The sequence below is a fragment of the Theropithecus gelada genome, chromosome 2, assembly GCF_003255815.1.
Source record: "Theropithecus gelada isolate Dixy chromosome 2, Tgel_1.0, whole genome shotgun sequence".
Lineage (NCBI taxonomy): Eukaryota > Metazoa > Chordata > Mammalia > Primates > Cercopithecidae > Theropithecus > Theropithecus gelada.
Window position 1 is genome coordinate 143,431,681 of NC_037669.1, and position 20,987 is coordinate 143,452,667.

General features: G+C 37.7%; 1 protein-coding gene across 1 annotated transcript in view; it reads right to left on the reverse strand.

Moving 5' to 3' along the window:
• CPB1 (carboxypeptidase B1) overlaps window positions 1-20,987 on the reverse strand; it is a 68,251-nt gene that overhangs the window by 19,316 nt on the left and 27,948 nt on the right. The window contains exons 2-4 of the mRNA XM_025377914.1: window positions 12,380-12,620; window positions 12,197-12,272; window positions 5,643-5,767 (exon numbers count right to left, since the gene is read on the reverse strand). Coding sequence (XP_025233699.1) covers window positions 5,643-5,767; window positions 12,197-12,272; window positions 12,380-12,450 — 272 coding nt within the window. The 5' untranslated portion in view covers window positions 12,451-12,620. The remainder of the gene's footprint in view (window positions 1-5,642; window positions 5,768-12,196; window positions 12,273-12,379; window positions 12,621-20,987) is intronic.

The following is a 20,987-nucleotide window of genomic DNA, read 5'->3' on the forward strand; positions in this document are numbered from 1 at the left end:
TGGGTAAATGGGAGGAGTTGTCACTTTGGAACTGTCTCTAGGTTCTGAGAAAAATATCTTGTCTGGAAATTCAGAAATATTAACAAGCTGAAGATTTACTAGGTAAAAGAAGAATGGGTTTAAAGAACTAGTTTCTATTTGCTTGTCTTTTGGGTGGTCTAAGTAATCTAATAATGGCTCTGTAGCAAGGTAATATGAAAAGTGGTAACAGAAAACTTTGAGGCCTACCTGTTTAGATAAATGAATTGTTCAGGTGATAGTTTCCATTATGAGGCCAGTCTGAAGATGTGTGTGTGTGTGTGTGACTTCACTTCCCTTTCTACTTTGAGTGAAAAGTATGCTTGGAAGAGAGAAAGTTTATGATCATTAGTATCCTTGATCACAGTACTGTGAATATTACAGACAGAGGCTACTTTGCAGAAATTTCTATTATCCAGTTAAACCTTGAAATGATTTTATCTGACATACAGAGAATTGCAGACACACATCAAAAGTCTGCTTCTCCTCTGGCTGCCCCAAGGACATTCTGATGAAGTATGTCAGGGACATCCTCTGAACCTTCCTCCTGGTCACTCCTTCAACTGGTGAACTTGGGTATGAACTTGCGTCTGTTTTTGGAAAGTGTAATAAATTAATACTAAACGGGATCTGTTTCCTAGCAAAAGACAAACACTTTCTTAAGGTCTTAACTGTCTTAAGGTAGTAATTAAAAAGGAAAAAAATGCAGATTTTAGAAGTTATTCCATGGAAAATCATTTTCTATTGAACAGCTGCCAATGCTTTGTGAGTGTATTAGTTTTCTATGGCTGCTGTCAGTTGCCACAGACTTAGTGGTTTAAAATATATAAAATTTATTATTTTATACTTCTGTAGGTTAGAATTCCAACATAAGTCTCACTGGGATAAAAATGAGGTGTGGCTAAAAAAGAGGTATCAAGAGGGAAGCTCTAGGGGAGAATCTAATTCTTTGCCCTTTCTCGTTCTGAGAGGTCACCTGCATTCCTTGGCCATACCCTTTTCTCCACTTTCAAGGCTCCAACAGCAGATAAAGTCCTCACGTCCAATCACTGTGACCTCTTCTCCCTCTCTCTTTCACTTTAAAGATCCATGATTACAGTGGACCTATAGGACAATCCAGAATAATCTCCCTATTTTAACATCAGCTGATTAGGAACCTTAATTCCATCTATAACCTTAATTCCTCTTTGTGATAAACATGACATATTCAGATATTCTGGGGATTAGGATATAGAGTTTTTTGGGGAACGTCAGTCAGTCTGCTATAGTTAGGAACAGTGATTTTAGTCAGCACTATATTCACTACCCCAATTATATTCACTACCCCAATTGAATTGTTAAGGAATAGGGTGGAAGTAGAAGGAATCATAAATAAGGAATCAAAAGATCAAGGTCATAGTTTTGCCCAACTCATAAATTGGCTTTAGAAAAGTCATCTGATCCCTGGACCTTAATATCATAAGTTTTAGAATGGGGTCATTTGATTAGTAAATATTCAACATCCTTTTCAATTCCAAAATGCTGTGGCTTGATTCCAATCCATAAGCCTTAGTCATTTACATATATGTCTTCCAAGTTTATGAAAAAAATAAAAATTTGCCAGTTACCACTGTCATAACTCAGGAAAACATGGAGGAAAACTAAAAAATAGATAGTTCAGGAAAATGATATTCAAGGATAACAAAAAACTAAAAACAGACTAACCAAACCAAAACAAAGCAAGCCAAGCAAGACAAAAACCTGGAAACAACGACAACAAAAAATCAACCGACAGAAACTGCTAAGAAGACAATTATGTCTCGATATCATAATGTGAAAGAACAAATCTTACCTAGTAAGGATGAGCTTCTCGGAATGAAAAAAAAAAAAAAAATCCAAGAGGAACCAGAAAATGACATCCTCTTTCATTTCAAAGCATCCAGACATATTGCTATCCTCTTACCTGTACCCAAACTTTTAGTTCAAATTATTTATTTATTTATTTATTTATTTATTTTTGAGATGGAGTCTCGTTCTGTCGCCCAAGCTGGCGTGCAGTGGTGCAATCACGGCTCACTGCAAGCTCCACTTCCCAAGTTCACGCCATTCTCTTGCCTCAGCCTCCCAAGTAGCTGGGACTACAGGCACCCGCCACCGCACCTGGCTAATTTGTTGTATTTTTAGTAGAGACAGGGTTTCACTGTGTTAGCCAGGATGGTCTTGATCTCCTGACCTCATGATCCACCTGCCTCGGCCTCCGAAGGTGCTGGGATTACAGGCGTGAGCCACCGCAACCGGCTGAGTTTAAATTATTCAGGAGGATCGGTGACTGTGTGGGGGCTGGCATTTCGTTTGGTACTAAGAGACATTCTGTTAGAGTTATTACTACGTTAAATATTAAACATTTTCATCAATATCCAGGACAAAGAAGCATAAAAAACCAGTTAGTTAAATTGAAGATGACACCCAAGAGTAAAAATATCCTCTAGTAACTTGCAAAAGAGCATCAGAGTGCGGTTGAAATGTGGTGCTGACTTTTGCTTGAAGGTGGGGGACTGACCTCAAATAATCCTTCCCAGTCCTGTGGTTATTTGATTTTATTAGATTTAGGACAAAGTACTACTTTAGCTATATTACAAAATATTATTACTAAATAATGAGCTTCCATTCTGGAAGATTAAAACAATGCCTCACAGCTCCAAAATAGAGAAGCATGTATAGTGTTTTATACTTTTATATGCTCGTTTTATAGTGCCATCCAACTTCTCCTTTTTTTTTTTCTTTTTTTAAACACGCAAGCAAATTAGATAACTGGGACTCCCAAAAAAGCAAGGAATGCAATGTCTGAGAAGTAAAGGAAGACATGACTCAGTTTTATCCCCCTTTCAGATGTCTGGAAAATGGAATATTTGATCAGTACCTGGATTTTGTGCCCACTGCTATTAAAGGACATTACTACGTGCCTATTGCTATCCTAGGACACCTTCCTGTATACCTCTGAAATATGCAGAAAAATGCTGATATATGTTTGAGCAACAGTCAGTCTCCCTGGATCAAGTAGGGCAAAGGCAATCTTTCTACAGTCTGTAGCAAGGAATTCCATGGAGGGCAGGCCACCTAAAGGTTCTGTCAACTTAGCTTCATAACCATAAGTTGGAAATTTACACTATCTGATTTCTAGTCTTTCTGTTACTAAGGGTGAAACTTTGGCATTTAAAACTACAGTTATCTTTCTTTTGCACACATTTTGATTTTTTTCCTATGATAATTTAGGATCTGATTAAAGCTGCCAAATAATACAGGTCTTGGTGAAGAGGGTTGGAAACACCGAAAAAATCTGAGAAGTTATTTTGGTAGAACTTGTGTGCAGCGGATGGTTCTTGTGATATACAAACACTACTGCAAATTTTTGCCAGCAGGAAATCGTCTAAATACAAGTTAGTTACCATATGAGGTAATAATGGGATGCACAGGGACGGTTTGCAGCCCCAGCAAGGATATTGCTGGTATGCTTCTCCAGGATTTCCAGGGACTTATTATTATTTAATATTTCAAAACTTATATGCTACAAATGTGCTAAGCAGTGAACAAAGGAGCAAAAATTAACAAGCTCTGAGCCCTCAGGGGATGTCCTATGTTCTAGATGAGACAACATTCATACACAATTCCCAAAAAGTTCACCACTAAAAAGGAAAGGGAATTTTCTATCCGATTATAAACAGAGATTGAAATTCTATCAGAAACCATTTTACTGTTTTGTGATAAGGGTAGAATTAAGACATCATTCAGGTAGCTAGAGTTAATCTATGGTCACTGATCTTTGTTTTTCTTAAAGAATTACGATGAAACTGATCTTTTTGAATGCTTCTGAAGGCTCCAAGGACTAGAATTTTAGATGTCCTTTTCAGTATAATAAAAAGAGCAAAATGTTATAGACATGAATCTTAATCACATTTTGAGACTTACTAGATTATACCTGTGTTGTGAAAAGACAGTCAATTCTTAAGGTCACATTTTGACACTTCCCTCAGGCAGAAAGCACATAACTAAGCTTTGTGAGGCATGATAATGGGGTTAAACATAGCAGTTTCTGTAGACTCTTAAAAAATGTATAATCTCCCTCTTTGTACAACAGTAAACCATAGTAGCATTCTCAGCAATATAATACCAGTTGTAATTTATTTATGTATTGTTTTTTATTTTTACAACAGCCCTTTGAAAGAGGCATTATGTCTTCATTTTATGGATAAGAAAGCTGAAGCTCAGAAAGGTTGAGCAAATTACCCACAACCACACAGCAATGTGCAAAGCCAGGATTAGAATCTGGTCTGTTTCTTCCCCAAAGCCTTTACTTGTTGCACTATGCTATGCCACTTCTCCTAATGGAGGTGCAGATTTTATAGGTGACAATTCTGACATCTTCACCGGCACAGATACTATTCTTTTACATTTTTACGATGTGAAAAACAAGACAAATTTCTGTTAAAATTATATAGGTTACATTTTTCCAAAACATAATGAAGACTTGAGTTTGTGATGGGGGATTGCTGGATAAACATTCGAATGTTCAGGACCAGAGCCCAAGACTTTGTCTTTGTTCCTGCCTAATCCACCCACTGGAAGAGGACCTCTGCTTTGTACTAGAGACCTTGTTTCTTCCTTCCCTCTTATGCAAATGTCCTGGGTTAGCATGGTCTCTCGCGCTTCTAAGCCCTAGCATATGGTCTGTTCTCTGCCTAAAGTATAGTTTTTTCCTCATCTTTGTCTGGCTAATCAACTCCTACTCATCTTTCAGTTCTCAGCTGAAGAATCATTTCCTAGGACAGCCCTCCCTGACCCCTAGACTTGGTCTATTCTTCTGAACTCCAGCTCTTTACTCTTCTTACCATCTATTAAATACTACCACAATTCCTTATTTAAAGTCTGTTTTCCCCTAAAGGATGTGAGGCCATATCTGTCCTTATTGGAACTTGATACATGTAGACATTCAATATTGATTTGTTGGATCAGCAAATGGACAATTGCCTTTACTTAGGAAGACATTCTTGTCATGAAAGACCTAGATGAACCAAAGTGGTATTCAGTGAGGGAGACAGGGTCAGCTTAGCTAACTACTCTAGTCTTTTCTTTGCATCTTTCTTTCCATGCCTTCTCCTACCATTAGACATAGTGGTGGGACTTTAGAGAAAAAAGGACAGAAGGGTCATTCAGACTGACTCTATACTTATCCTTATGCTAAAAATGCATAAATAGCCCTCATAGCTCACAATAGGTCTGGCTAATACCCTGGAAAGAAGAGCTGATAAGATTTGGGGTTAAAACTATGTCTGGCTGAGAATAGAGTATCCATTGGTTAGGCCTGTACTCTATACATTGCTTGTAAAATGGACCAAGTCAGATATCTGGCAGAAGACTTGGGATTCAAGAATAAAAACCATTTTCATTAGAGCAATAGCTAAACACAAAATCCATCAGAACTGAAGTCTTAAGACTTGGAATCCAGGGCCAGCTCTGCTGTTACCTATTTGTGGGGTCCTGGGGAAGGCATGGTCTTGGTCTCATTTCTACCCTCCCAGAGTTATTCAAAGGCTCAGATGAAAGCATGCATGGGAGAGAATTTTAATATTTATAAAACATAAACTTACTCGTGTTGTAGTTCATTCTGCTTTAGAACATTCTCCACAGTGACAATATCTTCTGCTTTAACACGGAAGTCAACTGTACTGTGAGGTTTGATTTGTGTGACAGAATCTGGCTTCCAGAAGTCAATCTGAATAAAGGGCAAGATAAACTATATTGGATACCTATAATTCAATGGGTGAATGATCATCTGTGAGCATGTTATTGCTCTACTCAATTGAGTTACTTTCAAAATCAAATCATCCATGAAATTTGTTGAAAATATTTCCTTTGAGTGAACAAGGGTTGGAACCAAGCAGTTAGATGTTGACAAAACTGTTTACAAATACATATATGACCTTGATTGATTATCAATGAACATGAAAAAACATATAATCATTTCCCATAATGCTAGTTAGTTGTATTCTGTAACTGTTCTTTTCTATTTATTGATCTTCTGGATCACTAGCTTATTGGGGTAGTAGTGTTGTGGTAATGGATCTATGTGTTAGATGAATGATGAATTAACTAGAACTACAAAATTTAATGGAGAAATATAAAGCTATTTTACTTTTTAATGGACTTATGCGTTTTTCTTGGAACTCAATTCTGTGCAAGTCACAGTAATATGCGGAACCAGGAGCATCCCTGACCTCTGGTGGATACATCAGGAAGAAAAATGATATCTTTTCACAATGGGTATATTGGCACTGTGGCTGGAAACAAATTGCTCTTGGGGATCCAGTCATGTACTGACATTTTCATTTATTTTGTTACTCATCAACTATTGTTGAGAACCTACGATATGCTAGGCTCTGTGTCTGAGACTAGGAATACATTAGTGGGCAAATCAAACATGGCCTTTGTCTTTATAGGGGAGATGTTAGAGAATATGAAGCCCAAAACAGCATTTTTTTTTAAATCTGTGGATGTGTGGTTTTAAGTATCACTTTTCAATGGAAAATTATTAACTAAAACATACTGCGTCTTGTAGGTGTCTGTTTTTCTCTTCCTTGCTTGTGCTAAGTGGAAGCCTAGAAGTCTGAGGTCAGCCTGACATTGGGTCTTTCTTTGTCCCTGTGTCTCAGCCAATCTCTGTTCAGATGTTTGCACATTGCTTTGGGGCTAGAAATGTGTCTGATGGTGATATTTAGGACCACTGCTTGGAAACTTGGAAGGGAGTCTGCGCAGACTTTAGAGGCTGTGCAGCAGAAACTGACGAGGTAATACTATAAGACATCTCAGTTTCAGATACACTTGTGGGGCTCCCAGTAACCTATATTCTGTCCTGGCAAGCTTCAAACCACTGTAGATATCTAGAGGTGGTGAGTCATGAAGCAGGCCCATAAGGAATGTCAGGGCCATGGGAGGCAGGGATACTGGCATCCAGAAGAAAAAAGCATGAGGTGAGTTGAGTGTCACAAAGGGATTGAAAGGAGAGAGTATCAATGTTTGGATAAGGATTGGCTGTAGAAGGTGACCTAGTGAGTCAAGGATGAGAGGGTTCAATGAAGTGTGGAAGTATAAAGACATGCTAAGAATAGGACAGAGAAAGCAAGGGACTGGTGACAACTTCTAGTTAGCCAACATTGTGGAGGGAAGGGCAATGAAGATAAGCACATTATAAGAGAAAGCGTATTTTTGAAACTTAGCTCTGAATTTTGTTCCTAATAAACACCTGTCATTCTATGGTGTGGTGGGAGAGGGAGGGATGTCTTTATTATAGACGACAAGGTTGAGAATTGGCAAAACACATAAAGTCCTCCACGTATCTGTAGCTGACCTGACAGTGTCCCGCTGGTACATAATTGCGGGGACCTTTTAGTGTGCTCCATGTACTCCCGTTGCTAAGATCTGCTCTCTGTGCCTGAGGGTTCTTTCCTATAGAACTGGGAAAAGTCAAATTCTCAGCTCCAGGTAGACAGGAGGTACCAAGGAAATTACTCTTTGTGGTTCAACCAATAATCCTGAAAAGCGAATGTTGAACTACTCCAACTCCTTCACCTCTTAGGTGGGATAATTCTGAAGTGTGTTATTTGTACACATTCCTAGCGTTTCCCTGTGGGTTTACCTCCAGTTGTCCTCTGGTAGCTGGCTTAACACCGTTTCCTTTGTTGGCTGCCTTTACTTCTATGTAGCACTCCCCACTTCTTTACCAGGGCTCCCTGCGCTTCCCGGACAAAATTCTTTCCCTTGAATCTTTGTCTCGGGGTCTACTTTGGAAGAGCCTATATTAAGATGCCAGCTTTCCACTCAAAGCATCAAATGCCTGCATGATGTTCTTGGTGGTGGTTCTAGCAGAACCTTGTGTATATCTAGTGCTGCTTCAGAACAGCTTAATTGATTATAAATGGTTTTCTTTCTAATATCAAACTGAAAATTGCCATCTGTATCCTCCTAAGCTCTTACCCATTGGTCCTAGCTCTGCCAAGTATTAGAAGAGTATATGTATATATGTAGAGAAAGTGTTACTTTTAAGATTACGGTATGAGCATTACGGATTCTTTAAGAGGGGGCAAATAAATCTCATAAATATGTTTGACAGAAACTTACAGACCTAACCTGAGGTTGCTTAAAACTTTCAGTTTGATATGGAGAAAACTAGTTAGCAAATCTGTCAACATAGAACTCTCTGGAGTGCCGCGTGTGTGACACAGACCCCCTATACTGGAGTTAGTCTCTGGTACTTCCTAGGAGAAACATGGCTGGAAATCAGGAGCGATACTATAGTCTCACAGCTGTTTACCTGTGCACCAAATATGAATACAGGTATTAAAGTCAAAGTAATAACATAAGGTGATAAATTTCAGAAATTACTAAGACCTTGTGAATGAGATGTATGTCTGAAATATAAACATGGAGTAAAATATAGGATGTAGATGTAGGGAATTAAACTATACATTATGAAGTTAGAAAACTGAAGTTATAAAATTATAAATGTGACAAAGAACCATACAGAACATTTATTGGATGATTAAGAGATATCTTTAAATGATAGCATTATATTAATTTAATCAGTCGGCTGCCTAACAACTAAAGAATCCTTCCTAAAATATCTCGGAAAGCTAGCCCAAAAGCAAGATAAAGTAGCATGCCAACCTGAAATTTTTCTGGGAATAAGATTGGCCAATAAAAATATAAATATTGGTGTTGGGGATCTTTGTTTCTTCAGAAATTTGCATGAATTTGTTTCTTCATGTTGCATTTGACTATAAGTCAAACATCTGATAGGCTTTTCATTTATCTTGGTGAAATTTTCCTTTTTTGTTGGAAAAGAAAGCAACTTCTACTCAAGGCCCAATTCCAGACAGCAGGGAGGAACTTACCGGTACAGTAGGAATGACAAAAACATTGGAAGACAGTAACCATGTTACTCTAGGTATAGAGAAAAATGCACCTTAAATTTGAGAAACACAGACTTCAAGACAGTCCAGAGAAAAGTGAATAGGTTTTATAGTGAATGCCTCCAATAAAGGAAAAAGTACAACCCTGATTGTGAGGAGATAAAATAAAATCCTTACTATTCAATTATAGATGAGAAAAGAGGGGCTACTGGAGTACAGTGTGGTTACAAATCTGTCCAATATATTCAGCATTTAAAAGGACATGTTCAAAAGCTGAGAGGAAGGACACATGGCCAAGGATGAATACAAAGACTGGATGCCCTTGTAATGATCTTATCAGGAAGGTTACAGACCAGAATATGCTGTTCCTATAATTGCTAAGGAGAATAAAAATCTCATTTCAATCATGTTGAAAATAAAAGAATAAAGAAGAAATATGTTGGGTCCAACTGCTTGGAGCTAAAGCATGATGTTTGCAGCCAGAGGAAAGAAAGAAGCCCTATTTAGCTCTTTTTTGGCTTCTGTGTTTTCCAAGAGAGAGTTACACTATCCCTTGTTTATTCGATTACTACTGAGAGATGAAATTACCACAAGGATAAGTAAAGAGTTTTTCATGTTATGATTTAAGCAGAAATACCTTCTTTGGAAAGAGAACATTGAGGCCCAAGGTAGATGAGGACATAGGTGATTGATTATACCAGCCATATAAATTGTATTCAAAATTTCAGACCTAATGATAGTAATAGCAGCAAACACATGTAGTTCTTACTATTTAAGTTCTAAGTGCTTTACCTATATTAATTCATTTACATCTCACAACAATCCCCTACATAAAATAGTATTATTGTCTTCATTTTACAAATGAGGAAGTTGAGACCCAGAGAGGTGTCCAAGTTTGACTAACAAGTAGTAGGGCTAGGAACTGAACCCAGGCAGTCTGAGTCCAGACTCTCTGCTCTTGACCACTATGAAATGCTGAATTTTAGATAATTAAAAAAAAAAAAAAAACTGCAGATGTGATTGCAGAACTTTCTCAGCAATCTTGGAAGAATCAGAGCTTGAAGGGCTCACTGGGGAGTAGAGGGAGCAAGTTTTAGATTTTATAGACAAGAAAACAGGTGAAGCCCAGAAGCAGGAGCTGCTGGGGCCTGGCATGGATTCTGGCAAAGCTGCAGAGTAAACTGGAAGCAGATGGATTGTGAATGCTGAGAAAAGGAAGCTGTGGTCTCTGGGAGTCAGTATAGTTTAAAGCAAGAATAAGTCAGGCCCAATTAACTTCACCTTATTTTTGGATGACAGCACTAACTTGGTAGAATGTTGAATCTTGATCTTAGTAAAGTATTTGATGAAGTCTCTGCATTGATATCTTTCTTTATAAACCAGAAAGCGTCAGGCAGAGTTACCCCTAGGTAACACCCCACTAGTTTGGGTAGTTGAGTAAACTCATGCAAGGAGACTAGGTTAACGAATCACTTCAGTGCTTAACATTATGTCTGGTACATTGGAGATTCATGATAAATATGTACTGAATGAGTGAAACATGAAGAAGGCCTCTAATTCAGTGACTCCTGACCTACTTAATATTTTCTTTTATCAGTGACAAGGATAAAAGTTGAACAGGCATGATTATCAAACTCGCTGGAGATACAAAGTTAGGGGGAAGAATTATTGCCCTGGATGACTGAATTAGTCTCCTAAAAGATCTCAACATGCTGAAAACAGCTATCAAGATAAATCTTAAAAGTGTAAATCTAAAATGCTACATATAGGTGAAAAAAGTCAATTAGGTAAGCACAGAAGGAGGGATACCCTGGTTCGAGGGTGATTCATGTGAGGAAAAAAAATTTACCTAATGGTTTTGATTGAACACAGGTTTAATATAAGCTTATAGTGTTCTATGACTGCCCAAGATGCTAAAAGGAATCTTAGGCACCATTAATAAATGTCTGCTTTACAAATGAAGGCAAGTAACGGCCCTGTAGTATGTATTAATCAGAGCACACCTGGAGGTCCATTGTCAATTCTGGTAACTACATTTAAAAAAAGAAATGTAGACAGAAAGACTCAGCTGTATCTAGAGGTGAGCAGAATGATCAAGAGTCTGTAAACCAGTTTTAAGAAAAATTACAGAAAGCCTGAAAAAGATAAATCTTAGAGGTAACATGATATTTGGCTCAGCTAAGCCCAACAGGTCAAAGTTAGAGAAAGAAGTTTTCAGCTCAGAATAAGGAAGCAAACAGTTGGAATGATTTGCAAGGCAAGTGGGCTATTCCAAAAAGTAGTAAACGAACTATTCCCGGAATTACTCAAACAGGTTTTACCAGGGGTAGCAACTGCGGATGCTGTTTCCCAGAAGGAAATTCTGGATTTGAGTGAATCACCAGAATAGATGAGTTTATATTTCTTTCAATTCTGAACTTCTGAGCCTGTGATTATGACACTATCCACCTTCTTCTTCCTTCCTCTAGGCCTTAAAAGCTACAGAATGACTATACGTGTGTGTGTGTGTGTGTGTGTGTGTATAAGCTAGCAGATTATTTTAGTTTATATATTTATGAAAAAATGGCATTGGCCCAAGTGGAACTACTGTATTTGTGGTCGGCAATAGCTTCCTGCTACATTATATATACAGTTTAAAATGTCAGTTCTCACCTCGTATATAGTGGATAAAAAAAAAATAGCACAGAGATGTCAGTTTTTTGAAAGCAAAAGAGAAGTATGAAAATCACTCATGGCTTTTTACCTTCTTTTTCCCCCTTATGTCATATCATTAGGGGGACCTGAATCAAGGTCATGCAAACCCAAGCTGTTTGATTTGGAATGAAAGAAAATCAAAGAGGACAGATGATACATGGGATGTGGAAATGAATTTGAAGTTGGACAAAAGCCCAGTTTTTCAGTAATATCCAGGTTGATCATTTTTCTCTTTTGCCTTAGAAGGAAAGTGACTGCACATTAGATGTTCTGTGACCTTCGTGACAGTTCCAACTCATCCAGTTGTCACTCTGTCAGCTCTTTTAAAAGTTACCATGGATTTATAATGCTACAGGGCTTATGACAATCTAATTTAGGCAGAAATAGAAGACATTATGGCATTAAATGTTTTCCAAGATTTTATTTCTTGCTACCAAAAATGCTATAGTTAATATTTCATGTTATTTTTTTCCCATTGTTGGAATCACAGTGCGATCTAAGATTTTAAATTACATGTGAAGCAAATCAAAATTGTTACTTACCTGGGTGGTGCTGGCCAAATTGCGGATTACGTTAATGTGATTTTCATCTTCAACATTAACACGGAACACCTTTTCGCTGAATAGTGAGATAGTAGAAGCACAGAAAATTTAAATTGAGTGATGTGTCCAAATCTTGGGGCTAGTAAGGAAGAAGGACTTGCTCCTTAAAGATGGCTTACTTACCCTTCAAAGTGCTCACCACCATGATGAGCAGATGCCAGGGCCACAGTTGCCAGAACCAAGAGCGCCAACATTGTGTCTGACTAGGCCTCGTGGGTAGGTCTCATCTGCTTTTATAATCCAGAGTGTTCTTTGCTTTCTTCTCCTGATTGCAAGCAGGTGCTACCATATCTTGATTAATAGTTTTCCTGGCATTGTTGCCTTGGTAGCTGTGTAAAGTCTGAGAGAGTATCTCTCTCAACACCTGTGGAAATAGAGTAAACACTCTCAAATTCAACTTATTTAATTTGGATATCAGAACTTGAATAGCCTGGGAGTAAATTAGATTTAAATAAAATCTATTTTGTATTTTTTTCCATTTTGAATTGAGAATTACATACAATAAATTCTGCAGATTTTCGTGTAAAGTTTGATGAATTTTGACAAATGTATAAACCCATAATAAACATCTCAAACAAGATATAGAACATTTTCATCACCCTAACAAATTCCCTTGTGCACTTTTCCAGTCTATTTCTGTACTCCTCTCAGGCAAATGTTACTCTGATTTCTAGCTTTATACATTAATTTTGCCTGTATTAAACTTAATGTAAATGAGATCATACTATATATATTCCTTTGTTTCTGGCTTCTATCATTCAAGATAATGTTCTTGAGATTTATCAGTATTTTTGTTTGTATTACCATTATTACTGTTAATATTATTTTTGAGACAGAGTCTCGCTCTGTCGCCCAGGTGGGAGTGCAGTGGCGTGTGATCTCAGCTCACTGCAACCTCTACCTCCTGGGTTCAAGTGATTCTTGTGCCTCAGACTCCCGAGTAGCTAGGATTACTGGAATGCACCACCATGCTTGGCTAATTTTTGTATTTTTAGTAGAGACACAGTTTCCCTCTGTTGGTCAGGCTGGCCTTGAACTCCTGGCATCAAGTGGTCTGCCTGCCTCAGCCTCCCAGAGTGCTGGGATTACAGGCATGAGCCACTGTGCTTGGCTTTGTTGGCATTATTGGTTTATTACTTTTTATTAATAAGTGATATTCCATTGTATGGATATGTCATAATTTGTTTAGCTGTTTTACTGTTGAGATATTTGTGTTGTTTCCAATTTTGTGTTATTATTAATAAGGCTGCAATAAATATTTTTGTACAAGTTCTTTACTTGGCATATGTTTTCATTTAAGGGGGGTGAACATGTGAGTGGAATTGTTAAGCAATAGTGTAAATCTAGGTTTAACACAATAAGATTCTGCTAAACATTTTTTCCATCGTGGTTTGTACCATTTTAAGCTTCCATCAGTATCTAGTCGCTTTGTGTTCTCTCCAACACCTTGTTATTTTTAGTATTTAATTTTGGTATTTCTAATGAGTATAAAGTGGTATCTAATTCTAATTTTAACTTGTATTTCCCTGATGATTGGTAGTGGTGAACATCTTTTCATGTGTTTATTGATCACTTGCAAATCTTCTTTTGTGAAGCATCTATTGAAGTCTTTTGCCTTTTTAAAGAAATTGGTTGTGCTTTAATTCTTGTGTTGTAGCTGTTCTTTATATAGTATGGATACAAGTCCTGTGTTAGAAATATGTGTTCCAAATATTTTTCCCGGTATGTGGCTTGCATTTTTATTTTCTCAATGTTATCTTTTGATGAACAGATGTTTTTAATCTTGATAAAGTTTGTTTACCAACATTTTTATTTTATAATTAATGCCTTTACATTTTTTCAAAGGAATTTTTGCCTATCTCAAGGTTTCAAACACATTCACCTATTTTTTCTTATAAGAGATTTGTAGTTTGGGGTCTTTATGTAAGATATGAGTCTTTAGTGTAAGATATGAATCATTCATTTTTAAAATATGGATATTCAGTAGATCCACTATTATTTGTTGAAAAGGTTTTTCTCACATGTTCTAGCACTTTCTCTATGGATCTCAATGTATGGTAATGGCTCTTTAACCTTTATAAAAACTTGTTTATCATGAGAAGCAAGGAGACAAACCAAAATTAGGGACATCCTCCACAAAAACTGACTTTTACCCTCTAGAAATGTCAATATTATGAAAGATAAAGGCTGAGATACTAGTCCAGATTAAAGAAGACTAAAGAGACATCCTAGATTGGATCCTAAGTTATACACACACACAAAATGCACTAAACACCATGTTAGCCCTGGGAGGCATTAAGGTGAGCCCCAATTCACTGACCAGGGTTGTTATGGATGGTAGAATTACCCTAGACTTCCTCCTTGCAGGCCATGGTAGGGTTTGTGCAATAGTTAATATTGTTAACAATAGTTAACCATCAATGTCTGCCTTAGAAAGACAGGCAGCTGTTTCCTTAAGTTTCAGTATTGACTGTTCCATTTCACCTGAGGCAATAATCTGCGTACAACATTTTTTTTTTTAAAGTTAAAGAGCCATTACCATACTTTGAGATCCATAGAGAAAGTGCTAGAACAAGTGAGAGTTGGTCAGGCACTAGACAACTGCATGCCTCACTGGGGAAAAATAACCAAACATAGGCAAAGGAGATCCTCAGAAGCCAAGAGACAAAATGTCATCATATGCATTCTTTGTGCAAATTTGCCAGGAGGAGCACCCAGATGCTTCAGTCAATTTCTCAGAGTTTTCTAAGAAGTACTCAGAGAAATGGAAGACCCTCTCTACTAAAGAGAAAGGAAAATTTGAATACATGGCAATGGCAGACAGAGCCTTCGTGAAAAGGAAATGAAAACCTATATCCCTCCTAAAAGGGGGAAAATAAGTTCAAGGATCCTAATGCACCCAAGAGGCCACCTTCAGCCTTTTTCCTGTTCTGTTCTGAGTATTGCCCCCAAATCAAAGCAGAACATCTCGGCCTATCCATCAGCAATGTTGTAAAGAAACTGGGAGAGATAGGAAATAACACTGTTGCAGATGACAAGCAGCCTTACAAAAAAAAAGGCTGTGAAGCTGAAAGAATAATATGAAAAAGATATTGTTGCACACTGAGCTAAGGAAAGCCTGATGTAGCAAAAAAGGGAGTCATTAACTCTGAAAAAAGCAAGAAAAAGAAGGAGGAGGAAGACGAGGAAGATGGAAAGGATGAGGAGAAAGAGGAAAAAATGAAGATGAAGAAGATAATGATAAGTTGGCTCTAGTACAAGTTGTTCCCCTTGTCTATAAAGCATTTAAATCCCCTGTAAACCCTCATTCCTTTGAAAGAAAAAAATGAAAGGTAAGCCTGCCTAAGATATGTTTTTAAACTATTTGTACTATCTTTTTCTGTATGGTTAGCACACTACTAAATATATCTTCTGATTGTTCTGTCCTGGTGGCATTTTCAATAGACACTAACGTTGCCTGCTACAGTACTGGGATTGTAAATGGGCGTGGAAATTTAAAGTAGGTTCTTGTCATTGCACAGTTCAAATTAGTTATATATGAGGATGGTAGTGTTTTCATCTTCAGTTGTCTCTGATGCAGTTTATATAAAATAATCATTGTTCAGTTAACTGAATACCATGCTGTAATTGCAAAAAAAAAAAAAAAAAAAAAAAGTCACAGCTGTTTTGTTGATGTTCTCAATGCTTCGATGAAAGTGTTTTTATTAAACAAATTAAAGCCCAATTACATAACCTTCTGGATATGAAGGATATAAATGGTCTATATATTGATACTCTATCAACACAACTGATTAAAAAGTTGAAAATTTAGGCAATTCGTTGACTTTGACAAGTCTGCTTCTTTTGTGGGTGTTAGTTATTTCCTTTTCTGCACAGTCTTATAGTATTTTGATTTTATTTCTTCATATTGTTTCTTTATTTCTGTAGTCTAGTTGAATATTTGTGAAACCTTCTCCTTTCCCTGAGATTATAAGCTCCTCGAAATATCAAACTGTCTCATTCATTTTAATTTGTTCTTTAGCAAGTGCAAGGTACTTTGTTGAGTGGAAGGATATAGAAATAATGACAATCTGACATTTTCACAAGAAAGCCAGATTATTTTGACATTGTTCAGTAATTACATTATAGGGAGAGTAATATTCAGACAAATATTGCTTTCCTAGGAAAGTCAAATTTTATTCTTCCCTTGGGTTAATAGCAAACATAGCTTCCAGAATTCCCTTTTGGTTATGAAAATTTACATCAAATAAAAATTATAAACTTATCTGAAGTCATAAAATCATCTTATTCTGACCCATGTATGTATTCTTAGAATTGACAATTTCCTTTTAGCTTCTTAGAATCTTCTCTATTTTCAGAATTAATGATCAAGTGGTGTACACATAAAATGTTTTTTTCCCAAGATCAGCTAACTGGGTGCATTCAGGGTGGTATGGTCATAGACATATGGGATGTCTTTTTTACACTATGCTTTGGGTACCACAAAAATGATACATCACAACATTTGCTTATTCATGGATTTGTTCTAAATTATCATAACTTAATCTGCTTCGTACACCACATTTTAGTCTGTTGCTGATTCTTCCAGATTATAACCTCATTGCTCACTGTTCTGTTTTATGTATTTTCCTCCCCACTGACCTTGCCTTTTGGATTTGGCTTTTGTTAATGTCTTTCTAGCTTCAGCTTTTGCAATCCATCAACCCCAATTTGGGTTCTTTCTTCACTTCACTTCCCTAAGTTCCCCTTGTTTGCAACCAAAATTAAAAGTAAACTAGCTAAACGAGAGAACTTGTTATTTATATAACTAAAAAGTTTAGCAATAATGCTGACATCACAGGTTTAGTTGATGATATTGAAACCACCTTTGCAAAAATTATAACAGCAAGAAAATTATGACAGTGAAAAAAAATCTGACCTGACAAACTCCATTTTGCATCTAACCTCCAGGCTGTTCTCGTATATTCCTGATTCTTCAGTGTAGGCTTGAACTAACTTTGTGAGGAACTTAGTTTATAGTTGAAATTTGAAACAAATATGATAATATCCCTTTCCCAAAATAAACCCCCTGCTTGCCTGGGGACCAGACTGCCTTTGTAGGCCCAACAAATTAGTCACAAGATTAGAAATTATGGCGTAGGAACCTTACAGCTAGAGGCCACAAGACTCTAAACCTCTTCAATTGCTACTAGGGATAATATGACTGTTGTAAAACCTAAGATTGTTGCTTAAGATATTTTTCAGACCCTGTGCTCAATGGATCAGCTAGTACCACCCAGATCAATAAACTGGCTCATCTGATCCTGTGGCCCTCTCCAGGAATGGACTCAGCATTAGAAAATGGTTTTGACTCCCTATGACTTTGTCTCTGACCCGACCAATCAGCACTCCCTGCTTCCTGAGGCCCTTCCCAACAAATTATCCCTTAAAAATAAAACCCAATCTCCAAATTTTCAGGGAGATTGATTTGACTAATAGTAAAACTCTGGTCTCCCATTCAGCCAGGTCTGGGTGAGTTAAACTCTTTCTCTATTACAATTCCTCTGTCTTGATAAATTGACTCTATCTGGGCAGTAAGCAAAATGAACCCATTGGGCAGTTACAATATTTGTTAAGCCTAGGCCTCTATTTTTTGGTCACCTGTGTCATGTAGTTACAGGAAGGCCACTAATAAGTACAGCTTTGTATCCTAGTGGATTGGTAACCCTATTGAAAAGATAATTTCTTTTTCCCTGAAATTCTTTTTTTTTGAGATAGAGTCTCGGTCTGTCTCCCAGGCTGGAGTGCAGTGGCACAATCTAGGCTTACTGCAAGCTCCACCTCCCGGGTTCATGCCATTCTCCTGCCTCAGCCTCCCGAGTAGCTGGGACTACAGGCACCTGCCACCACGCCTGGCTACTTTTTGTGTGTGTGTGTGTGTGTGTATTTTTAGTAGGAGACGGGATTTCACCGTGTTAGCCAGGATGGTCTCAATCTCCTGACCTCGTGATCTGCCCGCCTCGGCCTCCCAAAGTGCTGGGATTACAGGCGTGAGCCAACGCGCGCGGCTTTCCCCACCAAATGCTAAACCAAATATTTAGATTCAATCTCAGTGGACCTACCTGGACATGTGCCTCTCTATCTGGAACCAATTCTTGTGGTCAGGATGGTGGGATGTGCTGGCTTGCTAGGCCAGCGTAATGGGATCATCCCTAGGACTCTGGCATAAACCTCACGCAAAATACTTAATGCAGCTACTACTGCTGCTGCTGTTGCGACCCTTTGCAGAAGAGATCTTCAGCAGTCCTCACTTCTGTTTGTCACCAGCTTCCAAGTCAAAGTGAAAGTCGTAGGTCAGTGCCCTTGCTACTAGGAGGCTGGGAAAGTGAGAGTCTGACTTTAACTTTGATGGTAAGAAGTGTCTCTGCCTCCTATGACTCCTTAGCTAGAGCATTCCCCAGTCTTAGGGAGTGGGGTTCAGATCTGGACAGCTAAAAAGAGTGACCAATATCCACTAAAGGACGACATAATTATTTGTGGATGGCTTGTGGTGTGCTGTACTTGGAACTGTAAACACACTGGAAAGTTTATCTCAATCCATACACTGTGATTCCACGGGAGGGCAATTGAGATTTTCAGTTAGTAATTAAAAAAAAAATATTTTTGTTAGGTGTGAGGGAAATCAAAATATCTTTCCCCCAAATACACTTCTTGGACATATTTTGAGTTGTCTGTTCAGAAGGCCTGCAAACAGAAGTAACCCTGCAAGGTCTTTCATGGGGGAGGTTTACATCTGTGGAGAATCCACACTGATGTAGCCAGTTTTTCTCTGAGGCCTTCCTTCTCTCATCTGTCCAGATCTGGGGAAGATTAATTGAAGAGTCTGACCCCTTTAAAGGTCTGAAAGAAACATTTGCTATCTCTTCCCTCTGAGGGCTGCTACTTGTGAGGTTTCATCTGCATAACAAGGCAACTTTTGCTAGCCTTGCCTCTTCTTCCCCTCCCATAACCTGTTTTGTCATAGTCCAAGCCCTCATTCTTTCTGTATCCTCAAGATGCATTTGACCTTCTGAACCCCACTGGAAGGTGGAGAGTAATCAGTCTGTAGTTCTTCCCTGTGTACACATTAATAGATCTGTTTTTCTTTTCTCCAGGTTATCTGCATTTTGTGAGTTGATTTTTCAGCAAAACTTCAGAATGCGAAGGGGAAGTTTTTCCTTGGCTTCTACAGGCACGCAATATTTTTTCCATAGATTTTGAAATTTTTCTTTCTGTCTCATGTACATATTTTACATTTCTTTTTTACTTAAAGCTTTGGTGATTAATAAGGCAAGCGGCACCTTTGTGTCTGTCTGTGTTTCATGTAACAGCGTGAGATTTTGGAGACTCTCTACACTGTCCATGGTGTGATAATTTATCCTATGTGATGTCTCAATTTCTGGAAAAGGATTTCCCCAAGCATTCCATAATATTAAGTAGAAAAGGGTTCTGAGGTCAAATACATTTGCTTTAAACTAAAACAAACTCCTTTAGTGTAAGGTTTCTTGGAGTCTTTAATATGCATTACAAATCATCAAAAAGGGACTCTGCCATACAGCTACTTCCCAAGCATGTCTCACAGTAGAGGGTTTGGATAACAAAGTCCAGCTAAAATTAGAAGACTTATGACCACTCCTATGATTTCAGTGCATTTGGCTGTGGAATATTTTCTTCAAAATCATCAATTCAGACCAGTTATTTTGAGAATACATTTTGGGACGCTTTAGACAGAGTACATAATTACAATTACGTAAACTTAAAGATCTGGCCCTGTGGATTCGTGGTCTGTTTTGTTCAAAACCAAAGAATTTATTGTGATTTCAATGGTAAGGTTCTTGAGCTAAGTGTTGTGGGGTATTCAGACATAAAAAGGGCTTAATTGTGTTCTTTAATACCTGCGGTGCCAGGCAGGCAAACAGGCAAAAAAACTAAAGGAGTAGTTCTCTTGGCTCTTCTTTTTCTTTGTTTTAGGGTGTGAGTTTAACAACTGGGCCAAATGATGATTCTGGAAAAACCATTTTCTCAACCTGAGTGCTACTTAGAACTGATGAGTAAGGAGTAAACAGAAGGCTGTCTTCTTCTCTGTTAAAATGGCCAGATGATACCAGGGAAGAGAGAGAAATCAGAGAATGAGTACTTTGTGTTAAGTCAGAGGAAGTTCCAATTACTTGGAGAAGCTCAAGTACTTTGTACATGTATTTGTTTCTGTTAAATATTGAATATGCTAAATCAAGTTAAGCCTAAAGCTGACTACTTAACATATTTTAAGTTTGGCCTATAGGTTTCCCTGTACGTACTAAAGTACAAACTAAATAGAGGTGTATACAGACTGTAACCTACACTTGTGCCAATAACTGAGTTTTGGCCAATCAAAGGGGGCTAACTGTTCAAATCATGTTCAAATAAGGTAAATGCTGAGCTGTAACCAGTCTGGCTGTTTCTATACCTCACCTCCATTTTCTGTATTCCACTTTTCTTTTTCTGTCCGTAAATCTACCATGTGACGGTGCCAGAGTCTCTGAGCCTACTCTGGCTCAAGAGACTGCCCAATTTACGAATTGTTCTTTGCTCAGTTAAACTCTATTACATTTAATTTGTCTATAAACAACTAGGAACATTTTAATCTGAAAATTATTCCTTCAGAAATCCTGCATCATTTGCAAATTAAAATCACAATAAGATGCCATCTAACACAAGTTCGAATGACTTGTTA